This window comes from Nicotiana attenuata, unplaced genomic scaffold (assembly GCF_001879085.1).
Source record: "Nicotiana attenuata strain UT unplaced genomic scaffold, NIATTr2, whole genome shotgun sequence".
Classification (NCBI taxonomy): Eukaryota; Viridiplantae; Streptophyta; class Magnoliopsida; order Solanales; family Solanaceae; genus Nicotiana; species Nicotiana attenuata.
In genome coordinates, this window is record NW_017674270.1 from 55,842 (window position 1) to 70,563 (window position 14,722).

A 14,722-nucleotide genomic window follows, 5' to 3' on the forward strand; every position below is an offset into this window, starting at 1 on the left:
ACAGGGGATTACAGCTAGACAGATTATTGTATAGACTGTATTCACGATATGTATTTGTGAATACAGTAACGTAAATAGCGCAATTCATGGTCTATTCAGCTGTTTTTAAACGGAAAGTGAATCAAAAAACATAATAGACTCCTAATATAACTCAACAAACTCAATTAAAACACACAAATTTGTATTTCCAGTTATAAAAAAGATTCTCAACCAAAAAATACCCCCCAAAAAAAAAATAATAGCAATCTTCAGAGAAAATATGCTGAATATTTTCTCCAGCCGATAAAAATACAACAAAAACAGAGCAATTTGAATACATATATACATCTGAATACATAAATTATATTAATTAAAATAAATATATGAATACATTCATGGAATACAACGAGACAGTGAATACAATGAAATACATGGAATACAATGAGATACGTTGAAAAACAATAAAAAAAGACAATACAATGAAATACATGGAAATACAGGGAGATACATTGAAATATATTTATTCAAGCTGATCAGCCCCAAACTCTGTCGTCTTTGTTCAAGAACAACCCTAATGTTGTCTCGTCGAGAGGGCCGCGATTCTGACTCGAAACGCCACTGTTCCTGTTACCATAATACCCTCACGTGCGCTTCAAAAAACCTATTCTTTGCAATTGAATTTGAATGGCGCTTGTGGATTGGGACGAAAAACCCCAGATTAGACAGAACCCTAGAACGACGAAGAGAAGAGAAAGACGGAGATTTATATAGAGTTTTGTTTCTAAATTCTAGATTGGTAATATAATCTGAAGAGAAGAGGAAGACGCAGAACCCTAGAACCCTCACGTGTTGGCTTTTTCGTTCTGTGTAGGGGAGACTTGGTAATATAAATTCCAGATTGAGAGTCAAAGCTGTCCGTTTCGATCTGTATTTGGGAGAATTGTGGTTGTATTCATGGAGAAAGACTAGAGTTGAGAGAGAGAGAGAGATGAAAGAATGAGAGAGAAAAATAATATAAGGCGTATTTTATGGCTTAAGAATAGGAGGTGACCATAAATAGATATTTGTCTGTAAAAATCAAAAGGTAGCTGTGGAATATGATTTTTTAAAAGGATATTTATTTAAAATAAATAAGGTATCAACCTTTGCTATAAGAGGTAAAAATTCCTTTGTTTTATGTCTTCAAGCAAAAGGAAGATTAAAAAATATCGGACAAGTTGCACATTTGGAGCGAAATATATAGAAATATGTATATTATATATTTATATATAAAAATTATATATTTTGTTGGCTATTATTTTTCTGAGCGGCTATTACAGTGTAATTTTTCGAAAACGGACCAAAAAGAACTGGACCGACAATAAATATCTCGGGAGCCCAAAGTATCAATTCGGCCCGGTAAAGAAGTCCAAAGTTGGAAGGGCAATTCTGTCATTTTATTATGACCCATAATAGTGGCCTTTAGCTGGAGTCTGTCTACTCCGCCGAGCTTCATCGTCGTCGAAGAAAAGCTGTATCTCTCAGGTTACTGTTTAATCCCTCTCTCCGTTCATTGTTTTTTTACAATTATTTATAATAATTTGTATTAAAATCTGAATCGATTTTATTTTCAATATTTGCATATGTTTTCCCCTTATTATGCCGCTAGACGCATATTTGTGGCGGCAGAGGATGAGAATATTCGTTTATTTAATCATTTCTTTAGAATTTGTTAATATTTGGCTTAATTTTTATAGGTCTAAATAAATTTAGGAATTGAGGTTTTTTCTTTTTTAAAGTATCGGAAGGCTGATTAACACGAAAATATCTTACTCAGATATTTGCAAATTTGTATTTTTTTTTGTATATGTGGATGTTGAAATTAACATGTTCAATTAATTAATCAATTAATTGATTTCACTGAGTTATGAGATTACAGTTTTAGTTGTCTGAGGAATTTAATTAGCGTCTGTGCTTTTTTTAGGAATTTGATTAAGGTAATACTTACCCAAATCGAGTGTTTACACTAAACTAAGTAATTTAACTTTACCAGTTAAAAATCAAAGCAAGTGTTCAATTTCTTTCATTACATTTCCCCTAAGAAGTTACCATACTCATCAATCGTCCGGGTTTTAGGTTGTCATTTCTGCAAGCATTGTGCATTTCTCTCATAGATCGCGTAAATTTGACGCAGCTTTGTATGTTTACTCTTATTAAGTACATTTAATCTAACCACGAAGAGTAAGGCCAATTTTTATGAAGTTTGGCTTCCGATATATCATATACCATTTGTACTTGGGTCATCATACAACATTGTCCAGAAAACGATTTTCCTAAGCATCTTTCCAACGCTTGATTTATTTTGTTTTTTTAGGATACTTTCTAAATCCAAAGATTTTATTATTCTTAAAAAGGTCAATGAATACAACTAGTGTTGACCATATTGGAATGTCAGTAAGTGTCATTTCTCTCTCTCTCTCTCTCACATCAATTAGGGGTTATCTTCATTTCTTCCGCAAATTACAGCTCAATTCTGAGCTTGACAGCCAGAACAATTACAACTCAATCCGAAGTTGTTGGGGTTGGCTATATGGATCATCACTATCTATTTTAGGTCATTTGGACACATTTCATTCCTATATTCAATAATTTAAGTTCTCTAACACTAGAAATTCTCTAAATGTTCTACTGACATACAAATCTTTACGAAGATAAAAGATACTCCTAGTAGACCTAATATGTGCTACCAACATTACTAAGCCTTCTTTTTCAATTAACATCACTAAGCTTTAATCTCAACTAATTGGTATTGCTTGTATTGATCTTTTTCTTCCATTGTAATTCATTTTTTGCTAAAATCTGCATGGATTTCAAGAGATTGTAGGTATTTCAGAACTTCCTATCCTATGAGACACAACCAACCTTTTCTCATTTTGTCTCCTAGGTGTGCTAGTTGTAGGGATGTCAATGGTTCGGTTCGGCCGGTTATTTTATAAAATTTGTACTATACCAATTTTTCAATTATTTTATTATATATAACCAAAATTTGACTTTTCGGAACCGTCCCAATCATGTCGGTCTCTCTTCTGTGTCGGTACGGTTCGGTTAATTTTCTGTTTTTTTCTTAAATATCATGTATAAGTCACTAGTAGAAGTAGAATGCAATAACACACAAACTTTTTTAGGACTTAGCAAAACTGTTCAGACATTTTTACTGTTTAAAGAGTGATGAATTAAGAAAACATGAAAGATGGCCAGAGTATAGATCCATTAACTATTCTACTGCAGCGTAAAAGAAACTAAACAAAGACAAAGAAATTATAAATAACATGAGTGGAAAGATATTAACCAAGTTGGGACTCAAGAATAAAGTCTATAGAAGATTAAATATTCAAAAATAAGATAAATATAAATCATACGAAAGGAAACATATAAAGTACATTATAGTTTGCTACTCATAATCGCTAGAATACTTTGTGTCTTGCTAGTGAATATGCTGAAAATAATTTAGTTTCAGTAGGAGTAGCATAATAGGTATGAGAACTAGGATTTTGTGTTTAATTACTTGTTGGCTTGTAACCATTTTCATAATTTCAATGGCCAAATTTAATGCTTTATTATTTAAATTTAATATATAAATATATTTTTCACATGTAAATTTATTCGGTACGGTTCGATATTTTTTCGGTTTATTTTAATAAAATAAAAAACCGACCCTAATTATCGATACGGTTATAGATTTATATAAAAACCTACAATTTTATTAAAAGAAACATAAAAATCGATTCGGTACGGTACGGTTCGGTCAGTTTAGTCGGTTTTTGAATGTTGATTGACACCCCTAGCTAGTTGTACCTTCTTTCTGATGTGATCATTTCCAATATTGTATGACCATATTTCTATCTTATCATGTTATCTGCGTGACACTTGTGTTGCGGATATGTTGGGCCTTAGAGGTTCCTTCTTCACTTCTTTAAGACATTGTTAGTTTTACAACAGTTCTATGCAACTTGCCTTTCATTTAGGTAGGTATCTTCCTATTGCATAACACTCCTGTAGTACTTCTCCAATTCAACCATTTTGTTTATTTGTACATGTTAAATCCTCATCATTAGACATCTGAATTGTCTGTAAACAGGCACTTAAATCCGCTAATCTCGTATCAATTTCGTTCCGCTTATGCTTTGGACTTGCAGTGCATATGTTCTGTTTATCCTAAAACCATTACTATCTACATTGGGTTTCCATATTTGAAGCTTTTAGTTGACGCTCTCATTAATTTCATCGATTAACAAAATATCATCTGCTAATAACATACACCAAGAGATCTCAAGATTATTAGGTAGTTCTCTCATTTTGAGGGTTAACAATTACTCTACATGCTCAATATAATACCTGGTGTGGACCCACAATTATGAAACTGCCTTGTATTCCTTATTCCCGTTCTCACACCCGTGTCGACTGCTTCGTGAATATTAACATCTGGATATTTGATATATATTCATTTCTTCTACATCGCCTATCGAAGGACTTTTCTTGACGATCTATTGTACGCTCTGGCTTTCCTTTTTTAGCAAATATATGGCCTCTACTGTAGATTTACTAGGCTTAAATCCAAATTTGTTTTACATCATCGGAAACTGTTTCTAAGTCTATACTTTATCGCTCTTGTATTGTTAGGACGCTCTCTATAGTTTCTCTTTTTCTCCTCAGCTTTTTAATTCAAACTGCTGAACTTTGTTTATTTTCTTCATTGATTCTTCATAGTTATGGCTGGTAGAAATCGTATGCCCCGTCAACCTGATAACTTCCGAGGATTCCGTGATGGGCCACCACCACGGGTCATTATGCAGCGAGGACCAGGACCCCTCCCTCCTCACCCCGCAGCCCTTGAAGAGGAACTAGAAATCCAGCATAGGGACATGCAGAGAATTCTTGGTGAAAACAGACATGTGATTGATGAGAATGTGATGCTTGAAAGGGAATTATCTGCTGTAAAAGATGAAATGCATAGATTAAGTCAGGTCATTCCCAAAATGCGTGCTGATAATGAGGCACAAGTAAGGGAGTATATTGACAGAGGAATGAGGTTAGAAGCTGATCTTCGAGCTACTGAGCCTCTGAGGTTAGAGGTAATCCAATTAAAAGCTGAAGCTCAGAAGTTAACTGCTGTACAGAAAGAATTATCTGCCCAAGTTCAAACTCTTACAAAGGATTCTAACCGACTACAAACTGAGAATAAGCAATTATCAGCTATAAAGACTGATATTGATAAAATGCGCAAAGAGTTGACGGAAGCAAGGTATGGAGTTAAAACTTTTTCTCCAAAAGAAAAAGATGAAAAAATGCACTACTTTGTTATTATGGTTATCAGGTGTCATAATCCTCATTCTTTACAATTGAGAACGTATGTAATGGCGAACTTGTCAGAACTTCTCATTTTGACTATTCAATTTGATGATGAAATTTTAGGAGACAATTTGAATATGAGAAGAAATCAAATACAGAACTGGTGGAACAAAATCAATCTATGGAGAAGAATCTCATTTCAATGGCTCGTGAAATAGAAAAGCTGCGAGCAGAGAAAGTTGGACGGGGCCTTGGTAAGTTCTCTATCTCCTTTCGTATCTGCTTTTCTGATGTGAACTTTCGACCCGTGGAAAAAACTTAGTTTATGTTTCTCTTTTTCATTTAGGTGTAGGAGCTTATGGCGTGATGAATGGAAGCCCTGAGATGAGATATCCTGGTGGTGCATATGGTGATCCGTACAGTGCTGGTGGTTGGGGTTCCTATGACAATCGTGGCCCTCCCCGACGTTGAGTCCTATATTAAAATGTGACAGCACTTGAAGAGAAATGTAATGTGAGATTTTCTTCCTATTTAGAAATGTAACTTAAAACCTTTATGAAACAAATACGCTTTGAAACCAAGATTTGCCGATTGAACCTTGAGCTTAAGAAAACATTATCTTGGAACATTTCAAGAATGTGGTTGTTTCATACAATATCTTGCAGTCCAATTAGAAGTAATTTCAAGATACAACCTCTCTCTAACAACCTCGTTTGTTCTGATATTTTTTGGCTGCTATAGTGAAGTATTGTTATAGAGGACATATATTATATCATAGCATAAACATCTGTTCCGAGAAAAACTTGGCTTTTATAGTGAAATGTTATTATATAGGGATGTTTTAGATAAGTGATTAGCTCAAAATTCAAAGCTGTGACTTCCCTTTGTATGCGATGGCAAGACAAACAACATTTGCCAAGGGTACAAGTGCAACATAAAACCAATGTTTTTCTCCTAGAGCTTTACTACTTCAGGGATGTAAACTGGGTATTTGTGGATACAATCAGACCAAGGTCCATTAGTTGGAGTTTTAATTGTCTTGTTACACTTCCAAACAGCACTGTTACACTTGAATCCACTCCCAAATGCAATCTGCCAAACTCTGTCACCTTTCTTCATCCTTCCCTTGGCTTCAATATAACTTAGTTCATACCACAACGATGAGGAAGATGTGTTCCCGAACCTGTGCAGTGTCATTCGTGATGCCTCAACGTGTTCTGCAGATAGCTGCAAGTTCTTCTGTAGTTCATCGATCACTGCTCTGCCACCAGCATGAATGCAAAAGTGTTCAAACGCTTGTTTGAAGTCTGGAATATATGGTTTAAGTTTCAGGTTAAAGACTTTTCGGCCAATGAGTGAAAAGAGAAAGAGAAGTTGTTCTGAAGGAGGAAGAACAAGTGGTCCAATTGTTGTTATATTGGATTTTAAGGCTTCCCCTGCTATAGTCATAGGGTCTTTTGACAAAGAAATTCCTTCTTTCCCTTCTGAATCTTCGATTTCAACCACACAACGGTAAGATTTGTCGTCTGCTCCTTTGTGGGTTCTCACCACATGTAGCAACTTGTACTTGGCTCGCCATTGATCCGCCCATTTGTTTGATAAAAGAATGGCAGCACCACCCATTCTGAACAGACAATTAGGGAGTAGCATTGATCTATCTTTGCCTCTATAATAATTTGGTGTTATGATTTCTGTGCTAACAACAACAGCGTTCGATTTTGGATAAACTTGGAGAAGATCACGAGCTAAATCAATGGAGATTAGCCCTGCACTACACCCCATTCCTGAGAGATTAAAGCTCTTAATATTACCTCTCATTTTGTACTTATTAATCACCATTGCTGATAAAGATGGCGTTGGCGAAAAAAGACTGCAATTGACAATAAGAATATCAATATCTTTAGGCTTTACTCCTGTTTTCTTGAAGAGAGAATCAATGGCTGAAAATATCACCATTTCAGATTCTTGTCTTGCAGATTCCATATTAGGTGCAGGTGGGATATAATGAATTGCTGGTGGCAAACATGTTTCTTCACCTAAACCAGACCTCTCAAGAATTCTCATTTGGAATTCAACACTCTTTGGTTGTGAACTAAGTATAAGTCTTGAATGTTCCATGAAAGTTGAAAATGGAACTCGACAGGAGACATGCGGCTTGTAACATGAATAATCGATAAGATAAACGCCTCGAGGCCTTGACATGAAGTATAATATGGACAGAAAGATGATAAGGAAAGATGAACAGAGTACAACAACTATCCTAGTACAATCCCACAAGTGGGGTTGGGGTTTGGGAAGGGTAGTATGTACGCAGACCTTATCTCCACCGTAAGGTAGAGAGGCGAAAGATGAATAGAGTGTTTTGATGAAATCAAATTGAAGGGAACTCCAAAGATTGAAGATTTTCTCAGGACCTAATTGAATGACTTGAACAAGAACAAAAGCCATTGTGGGCACCAATAGACATGTCAAGAAGTTGTTAACAAGATATTGGTAGCCAAGTTTTACATACTTGAGTTTGAGTGAAATGGGAAACTGAGGTGATCTCTTAGGCATATTTGTCAATTGTCTTTAAGAGTGGAAAAATTAGACGAAAAATAGAGATCAATTATAAAAGTTTAACACGCTGGTTGTATACAAGGAGAGTGAGAGGATATATAGGAGACATTTTAAAGACCAAGGGCTCGTTTGCTGCGGGACAAGGGATAATTAATCTCGGGATTAAATTTGAAATGGGTTTATAACATGTTTGATTGAGATAAATTCATGGTATAACTAATCCCGAATTATAGTATTTTTCCCCTATGGAGGATGGGATACTAATCTCAAAGTAATTAATACCGGGATAATTAATCATGAGATAACTTATTTCCCAACCAAACGACTCCTAAAGGATCTTAGAAATACAGAAAGGACAGATGAAAGGAGATCAAGTAAAGGCCGGGCTAGAATTTCAAGCTTGTGGGTTTAGAATTTTAAGTTATTGGATTCCAAATTAATAATTTGTACATATTTAATAAAAATTTTAAGACAGTAACATGATTTTAACCAAAATTACTGGGATCAGTCGAATTCCTACCCGACATTGTGGCTCCGCCTCTTAGTAAAGGTCTCACCTTACCCAACGCTCACTTTTTAGGTCTTGCCTTCTTTTCTTTTTAGTCCATTTAAAAAAGAAATTAATTTTAACATTTTTGTTTTATTTTTATGGATATGACATGATATGTTTATGATCAGAAGTCACTGGGTTATGTTATACATGTCTAGTTTATGTGTTCAAAATCATCTTCTTTCTATCTTAAATTTAGTATTTAGTCACATATTGTCATATAAAATGACGGTTTTGAAAACCAACAAAGTTTTGAGATCATGATTTAATTTAAACAATATTTTTAGTTGATCTTCGAGTAGCTTCGAGGTGTATGATTAAAAAAGAGGTGATCACCAAACTAAAACAACCATCCTGCTATCAAGTTGGATTAAATTTAATATTTTCCTTTCCTACTCAATACGCAGTTTGCATCCATTTGTTCAGTCCAAATATAAATATAATATGTATTGTAAATTTCAGAAGTCATGTAAATAATTTGATCAATGCGCTTACGTATGAAAATACATTTGTGAGATAATAATGCGTTAGAACTTTGGAGTTAGGTGTACGGACTACACATTTTTCCAGCAATAATGCCACGAAATAATATACGTACATCTCAAAAAGAAACTATCGTCCTATGATATTTAGACCAATCCACATTAGCTTAGTGCGGTTTGTGATAAAGTTGAGGCAAAAAAGTGAATTATAGTCAAGTGATATCAATTTATATAAAAGTTCTGAAAATTGATAATGTGCAAATATGTTGGGTGTGAGAAAAAAGTTCCATATTGGTAGCTGAAAAGATTGAGAGTCTACATATAAGGTGTAGGGATTTCTTAATGGTGTTAGGCCTTTTGGGAAAAATCTCGCGGGCTTGATCCAAAGCAGACAATATCACACGATGGTAAGAGTGTATTTGTGCTAGTTTAGCCCAACAATTGGTATCAGAGCCCAGGTTTAGCGAGACAAAATGGAGATGACAAAGTGATGATGCGGGCGGCGTACACGCAAGAAGAAGCTAGTTGCGGGTTTCGGTTGCCAAATACTCTATAACAATGTGGGTGGCAAGGTGTGAATCTCGAAAAAAAAAACCGTGAATCGTGGTAATGAGCCATGTGAAACTTAGTTCGAGGGGGAGATTGTAGGGTGTACGAACAAAGTCCCGCATTGGTAGCTGAAAAGATTGGGAGCTTACATATAAGGTGTAAGGATCTCTTAATGGTGTATGACCTTTTGGGAAAAATCATACGGGCTTGTCCCAAAGCGGATAATATCGCACCATGTTAAGAGTGTATTTGGGCTAGTTTAGCCTAACAAAATGGACTTACATAAGATATCTAACAATAGTAATTATGCCTCAGCCCCAAAATAAGTTTAATGACGAAGGGATGTCGAAAAGGGATACTTGGTCCGAGGCAGATTAGGATTTGAAGTTTATAAGTTATTCAACTTTAACTCTAAGTTAATATGCAATAAAAATTGAGTTCATAATCAAATATTTAAGGATATTAAGTCATAATTCATATTTCTCATAAAAAACACGTAAAAATTTCATGAGCCGCCCAGTTTTGCGCCCCCCATTTAACGTATATCCACTTTTTCTAAATTATTTAACTTGTGCCCAAACTTCATGCCAAAAAGGCCTGAATCAGCCATGCTGAGCACAACTTCAGGCCAAAAAGGTCTGAAGCTTGGCATTGTCAAGGCCACAACTTCATGTCAAAAAGGTCTGAAGTAAGTTTGGCCTTGCCAAAACCATAAGTTCAGGCCAGAAATGTCTGAAGTTTGGCCTTGCCACACTTCAGGCCAAAAGATCTGAAGTTGTGGCCTTGCCTAGGCCAAACCTTCTAAAGCAAGTTTGGCCTTGCCAAGGCCACAACTTCAGGCAAAAACCACCCGAAGTTTAGTTTGCGAAGGCCACACTTTAGTCCAAAAAGGCCCCGTTTTGGCCATACATTTTGGCACCGTTTTTTCAAATTTTTTTTGAAAATATTGTTTGTTCATAGATTAATGATCTATTTTTGAAAAATTTCTGAAATTATTTTTCAAGTTCCCAAAATCTAGCTTAGGGTAGATTTTGGGTGAAACTTGTTCCCTCACTCACAAAACTTCAAATTTTTTTCAAATAAAATGCATGTCCAAACATAATTTCAACTTCCAAAAATTATTTTTCAAAACTACTTCAAAAATTATTTTTTCAAGTTTCAACTAAATCTACGTCCAAACGCTAGCTTGAAGTTGTTGGGTTTTTTATTTAATAAATAATAACAAAAGAGGTGTGAATGGAAAATGTTGGGAAAAGAAATAGAGGGATGACCCGCGACCTGGTCCGGTCTAGCCCGTTTTTCTTTCCCGGATTAATTTAAATTCGTTCTAAATTTCCCGCAAAAATTTCCAACAACCATGGCTGTTCTGAAACAGTGTCACACCCGTTCCAACAGCCATGACTATTCTGAAAAGTTGCAAACCTCTTCAGAGGGTCACACCTGTTCCAACAGCCATGACTGTTCTGAAAGGTTGCAAACCTCTTCAGAGGGTCACACCTGTTCCAACAGTCATGACTATTCTGAAAGGTTGCAAACCTCTTCAGAAACATCACCAAGTTGGCTATAAATAGACCTTCAAATCCCAGAATATTTACTTACGAAATTTTCTGATTATCTTCTTCTTCTTCTGCACTAAAATTTTAGTGTGTTTTGCTGCCATCGAGTGGTTCGCTAATCATCGGCGTTTTTGGTACCAACACTCCGGTGAGTTAAATCGTTCTATCCTGGGAGGATATATTCCATAACCTCCGGTACTTGAGGGGAATAATTTCCTTAAGGACACACTGTGTATTCAGTGGGCTCGATTTATTCCTTCAACGTTTCAAAAATTATTTTAAAGTTCGAATATTATTTTTCAGAATTGTTTCTACTAACTTTCTGTTTTATTTTTTCAGAAAGATTACTGTTTTATTTACTTACAGCAATACAGATAAATAACAATCTTAAGGAAATTATATTTATTATATTCTGTATTCTGTCTGAATTTTACTATTCTGATTTGAAGATATAAAAACTTCATCAGGGTATTGAAATTCAGAAAACGATTTGAAGAACATAAAAACTTCATCGTTTTTCTGTAAAACAGTATATAAAAACCTTAGTTGTTTTTATTACGTACTGTTTATTGATTACAGTATTATTTACTGTTTTGGTTTTGCCATTAATTGATTTCTTCTGTTGTTGACAGTAAGAAATGGCAAATGAAAATGGAAATCCTTCTGCGACTGTTGGCGCAATGACGATAGCCTCGTCAAGCCGCACTGCTGTTCCTCCGGCTGAGAAACCAGGGAAATTTTCTGGAACCAACTTCAAAGGATGGCAGCAAAGGGTGTTCTTCTGGCTTACCACACTTGGTATGCAGAAATTCACTAGTGAAGAGCCTCCAGTGCCTGCTGCGGACATGCCGGATAATGAAAAGTTCATGGTTGTTGAGGCATGGAAGCAGGCAGATTTTCTTTGCAAAGGCTATATCTTAAGTGCTTTAGAAGATGACTTGTACAATGTGTACAGTGCAATGAATACTTCGAAAAAATTATCGGACGCACTTGAGAAGAAGTACAAGACAGAAGATACATGCTTGAAGAAGTTCGTGGTTGCCAAGTTTCTAGACTATAAAATGATAGACAACAAAACTGTGGGAACCCAAGTTCAGGAGTTTCAACTTATTTTTCACGACCTTATAGCTGAAGGTATGGTCGTGAATGAAGCATTTCAAGTAGCTGCTATGATTGAAAAATTGCCTCCTTCGTGGAGAGATTTCAAGAACTATCTGAAGCACAAACGCAAAGAAATGAAGTTGGAAGATCTTGTGATACGTCTAAAGATCGAGGAAGACAACAAAACAGCTGAGAAGAAGTCTCGTGGAAATTCAACGATCATGGGAGCTAATATCGTTGAAGAGACTGCTCCAAAAAGTAAGAAGAGGAAGAGGTCTTCTGGACAAACTAAGGAGCAGAACAAAAAGAAATTCAAGGGCAGCTGCTACAATTGTGGAAAAGTCGGTCACAAAAGCCCAGATTGTCGTCTCCCGAAAAAGGATAAGAAGAAGGGACAAGCCAACATAGTGGAGAAGAATAATGAGATTGATGATCTTTGCGCAATGCTTTCGGAATGCAATTTAGTTGGAAATCCGAAGGAGTGGTGGATTTACTCTGGAGCCACTCGACATGTTTGTGCTGTCAAAGAAGCATTTGCGACTTACTCTACTGCTGGTCCGGAAGAAGAAATTTCCATGGGAAATAATGCAACGGCCAAGATTGAAGGTTATGGGAAGATATTCCTGAAGATGACTTCCGGCAAGGTGTTAACGCTCAACAACGTTCTTCATGTTCCTACTATTAGGAAGAATTTAGTTTCTACTTCTTTACTTGTAAATAATGGATTCAAATGTGTATTTGTTTCTGATAAAGTTGTTGTAAGCAAGAACGAAATGTATGTTGGAAAAGGCTACCTCACGGAGGGCCTTTTCAAACTCAATGTAATGGTTGTTGACAGTATGAATAAAATTTCAGCTTCTTCTTATTTATTGGAGTCAAATGATTTATGGCATATTCGTTTAGGACATGTCAATTATAAAACCTTGCGGAAATTAATTAATTTAGAAGTATTGCCTAAATTCGAGTGTAATAAATCGAAATGTCAAATATGTGTTGAATCTAAGTTTGTAAAACATCCTTATAAGTCTGTTGAAAGGAATTCAAATCCTTTAGACTTAATTCATACTGACATTTGCGATATGAAGTTGACACCATCTCGAGGTGGGAAAAAGTATTTTATTACTTTTATTGACGATTGCACTAGATATTGTTATGTTTATTTGCTTAATAGTAAGGATGAAACAATTGAAGCATTTAAGCAATACAAGAATGAAGTAGAAAATCAATTGAATAAAAAGATCAAAATGATTAGAAGTGATCGAGGTGGAGAATATGAATCTCCATTTGCAGAAATATGTTCGGAATATGGAATTATCCATCAAACTACTGCACCTTACACACCTCAATCCAACGAAATTGCGGAAAGGAAAAATCGGACATTAAAAGAAATGATGAATTCTTTATTAATAAGTTCCGGATTACCGCAGAGTTTGTGGGGGGAAGCTATCCTTACAGCTAACCGAATACTCAACAGAGTACCCCACAGCAAAACGCAATCTATTCCATATGAAAAATGGAAAGGAAGAAAACCCAACTTGAAATATTTCAAAATGTGGGGGTGTCTAGCAAAGGTACAAGTTCCTTTACCTAAAAGGGTTAAAATTGGACCAAAAATAGTAGATTGCGTTTTCATGCTACAAATAGTAAAGCATGTCGATTTTTGGTTCATAAATCTGATAATCCCGAGATTCATGTTAATACGGTAATGGAATCAGATAATGCTGAATTCTTTGAAAGCATCTATCCGTATAAAACTGAAAGCGAGTCGTTAAGTGAAAGACCTAAACGACCTCGGGAAGAACCAAAGGAAAATACTCCAAGTATAGAAGATCCAAGGCGTAGCAAACGTCAAAGAACATCTACTTCCTTTGGACCAGATTTTGTGACATTCTTGCTTGAAAATGAGCCTCAAACTTTTAAAGCAGCTATGTCGTCTTCTGATTCAGCATTTTGGAAAGAGGCAGTCAATAGTGAGATTCAATCAATTTTGGATAATCATACATGGGAATTGGTTGATCTTCCTCCAGGAAATAAGCCTTTAGGTTCGCAATGGATCTTTAAACGAAAAATTAAAAGCTAAGGCAAGACTTGTTGTCAAAGGTTATAGACAAAAGGAAGGCCTTGATTACTTTGACACTTACTCGCCAGTAACGAGGATAACATCTATTAGGGTGTTAGTGGAACTAACAGCCGTGTATGGTCTTGAAATCCATCAAATGGATGTTAAAACAGCTTCCTAAATGGAGAATTGGAGGAAGAAATTTACATGGAACAACCTGAGGGTTTTGTGGTTCCTAGTAAAGAAAAGAAAGTGTGCAAACTTGTTAAGTCGCTTTATGGACTTAAACAAGCACCCAAACAATGGCATGCAAAATTTGACCAAACAATGTTAGCAAATGGATTTAAAATCAACGAGTGTGATAAATGTGTTTACATTAAAAATACTCCAGGTCATGAAGTCATTGTTTGTTTATATGTTGATGACATGTTGATAATAAGCAAAAGTATGGTAGTATATAAATGCTACAAAGCGCATGTTGGCTAGCAAATTCGACATGAAAGACTTAGGAGTTGCTGATGTGATCTTAGGAATCAGAATTCGCAAGACTTCACAAGGT

General features: G+C 35.6%; 2 protein-coding genes across 2 annotated transcripts; one reads left to right on the forward strand and one right to left on the reverse strand.

Moving 5' to 3' along the window:
• The first annotated feature begins 1,408 nt into the window (after positions 1 to 1,408).
• LOC109218314 (protein FLX-like 3) lies at positions 1,409 to 5,962 on the forward strand. The gene is made up of 4 exons (XM_019382668.1): positions 1,409 to 1,503; positions 4,726 to 5,260; positions 5,431 to 5,561; positions 5,654 to 5,962. Exons 2-4 carry the CDS (start codon positions 4,728 to 4,730, stop codon positions 5,776 to 5,778), a joined length of 789 nt encoding a protein of 262 aa, XP_019238213.1. The 5' UTR covers positions 1,409 to 1,503; positions 4,726 to 4,727; the 3' UTR covers positions 5,779 to 5,962.
• An 88-nt stretch (positions 5,963 to 6,050) lies between these two features.
• LOC109218313 (3-ketoacyl-CoA synthase 5-like) lies at positions 6,051 to 7,877 on the reverse strand. Its single transcript, XM_019382667.1, has one exon. It carries the CDS (start codon positions 7,861 to 7,863, stop codon positions 6,262 to 6,264), a length of 1,602 nt encoding a protein of 533 aa, XP_019238212.1. The 5' UTR covers positions 7,864 to 7,877; the 3' UTR covers positions 6,051 to 6,261.
• Between the last annotated feature and the right edge of the window lie 6,845 nt (positions 7,878 to 14,722).

Excerpts from the sequence above, each read along its gene's own strand:
- LOC109218314 (XM_019382668.1), top strand. The coding sequence starts at position 4,728 with ATGGCTGGTAGAAATCGTATGCCCCGTCAACCTGATAACTTCCGAGGA. Across the intron at positions 5,261-5,430 it reads AAAGAGTTGACGGAAGCAAG|GAGACAATTTGAATATGAGA; the intron begins GTATGGAGTTAA and ends ATGAAATTTTAG. Across the intron at positions 5,562-5,653 it reads GAAAGTTGGACGGGGCCTTG|GTGTAGGAGCTTATGGCGTG; the intron begins GTAAGTTCTCTA and ends TTTTTCATTTAG.
- LOC109218313 (XM_019382667.1), bottom strand. The coding sequence starts at position 7,863 with ATGCCTAAGAGATCACCTCAGTTTCCCATTTCACTCAAACTCAAGTAT.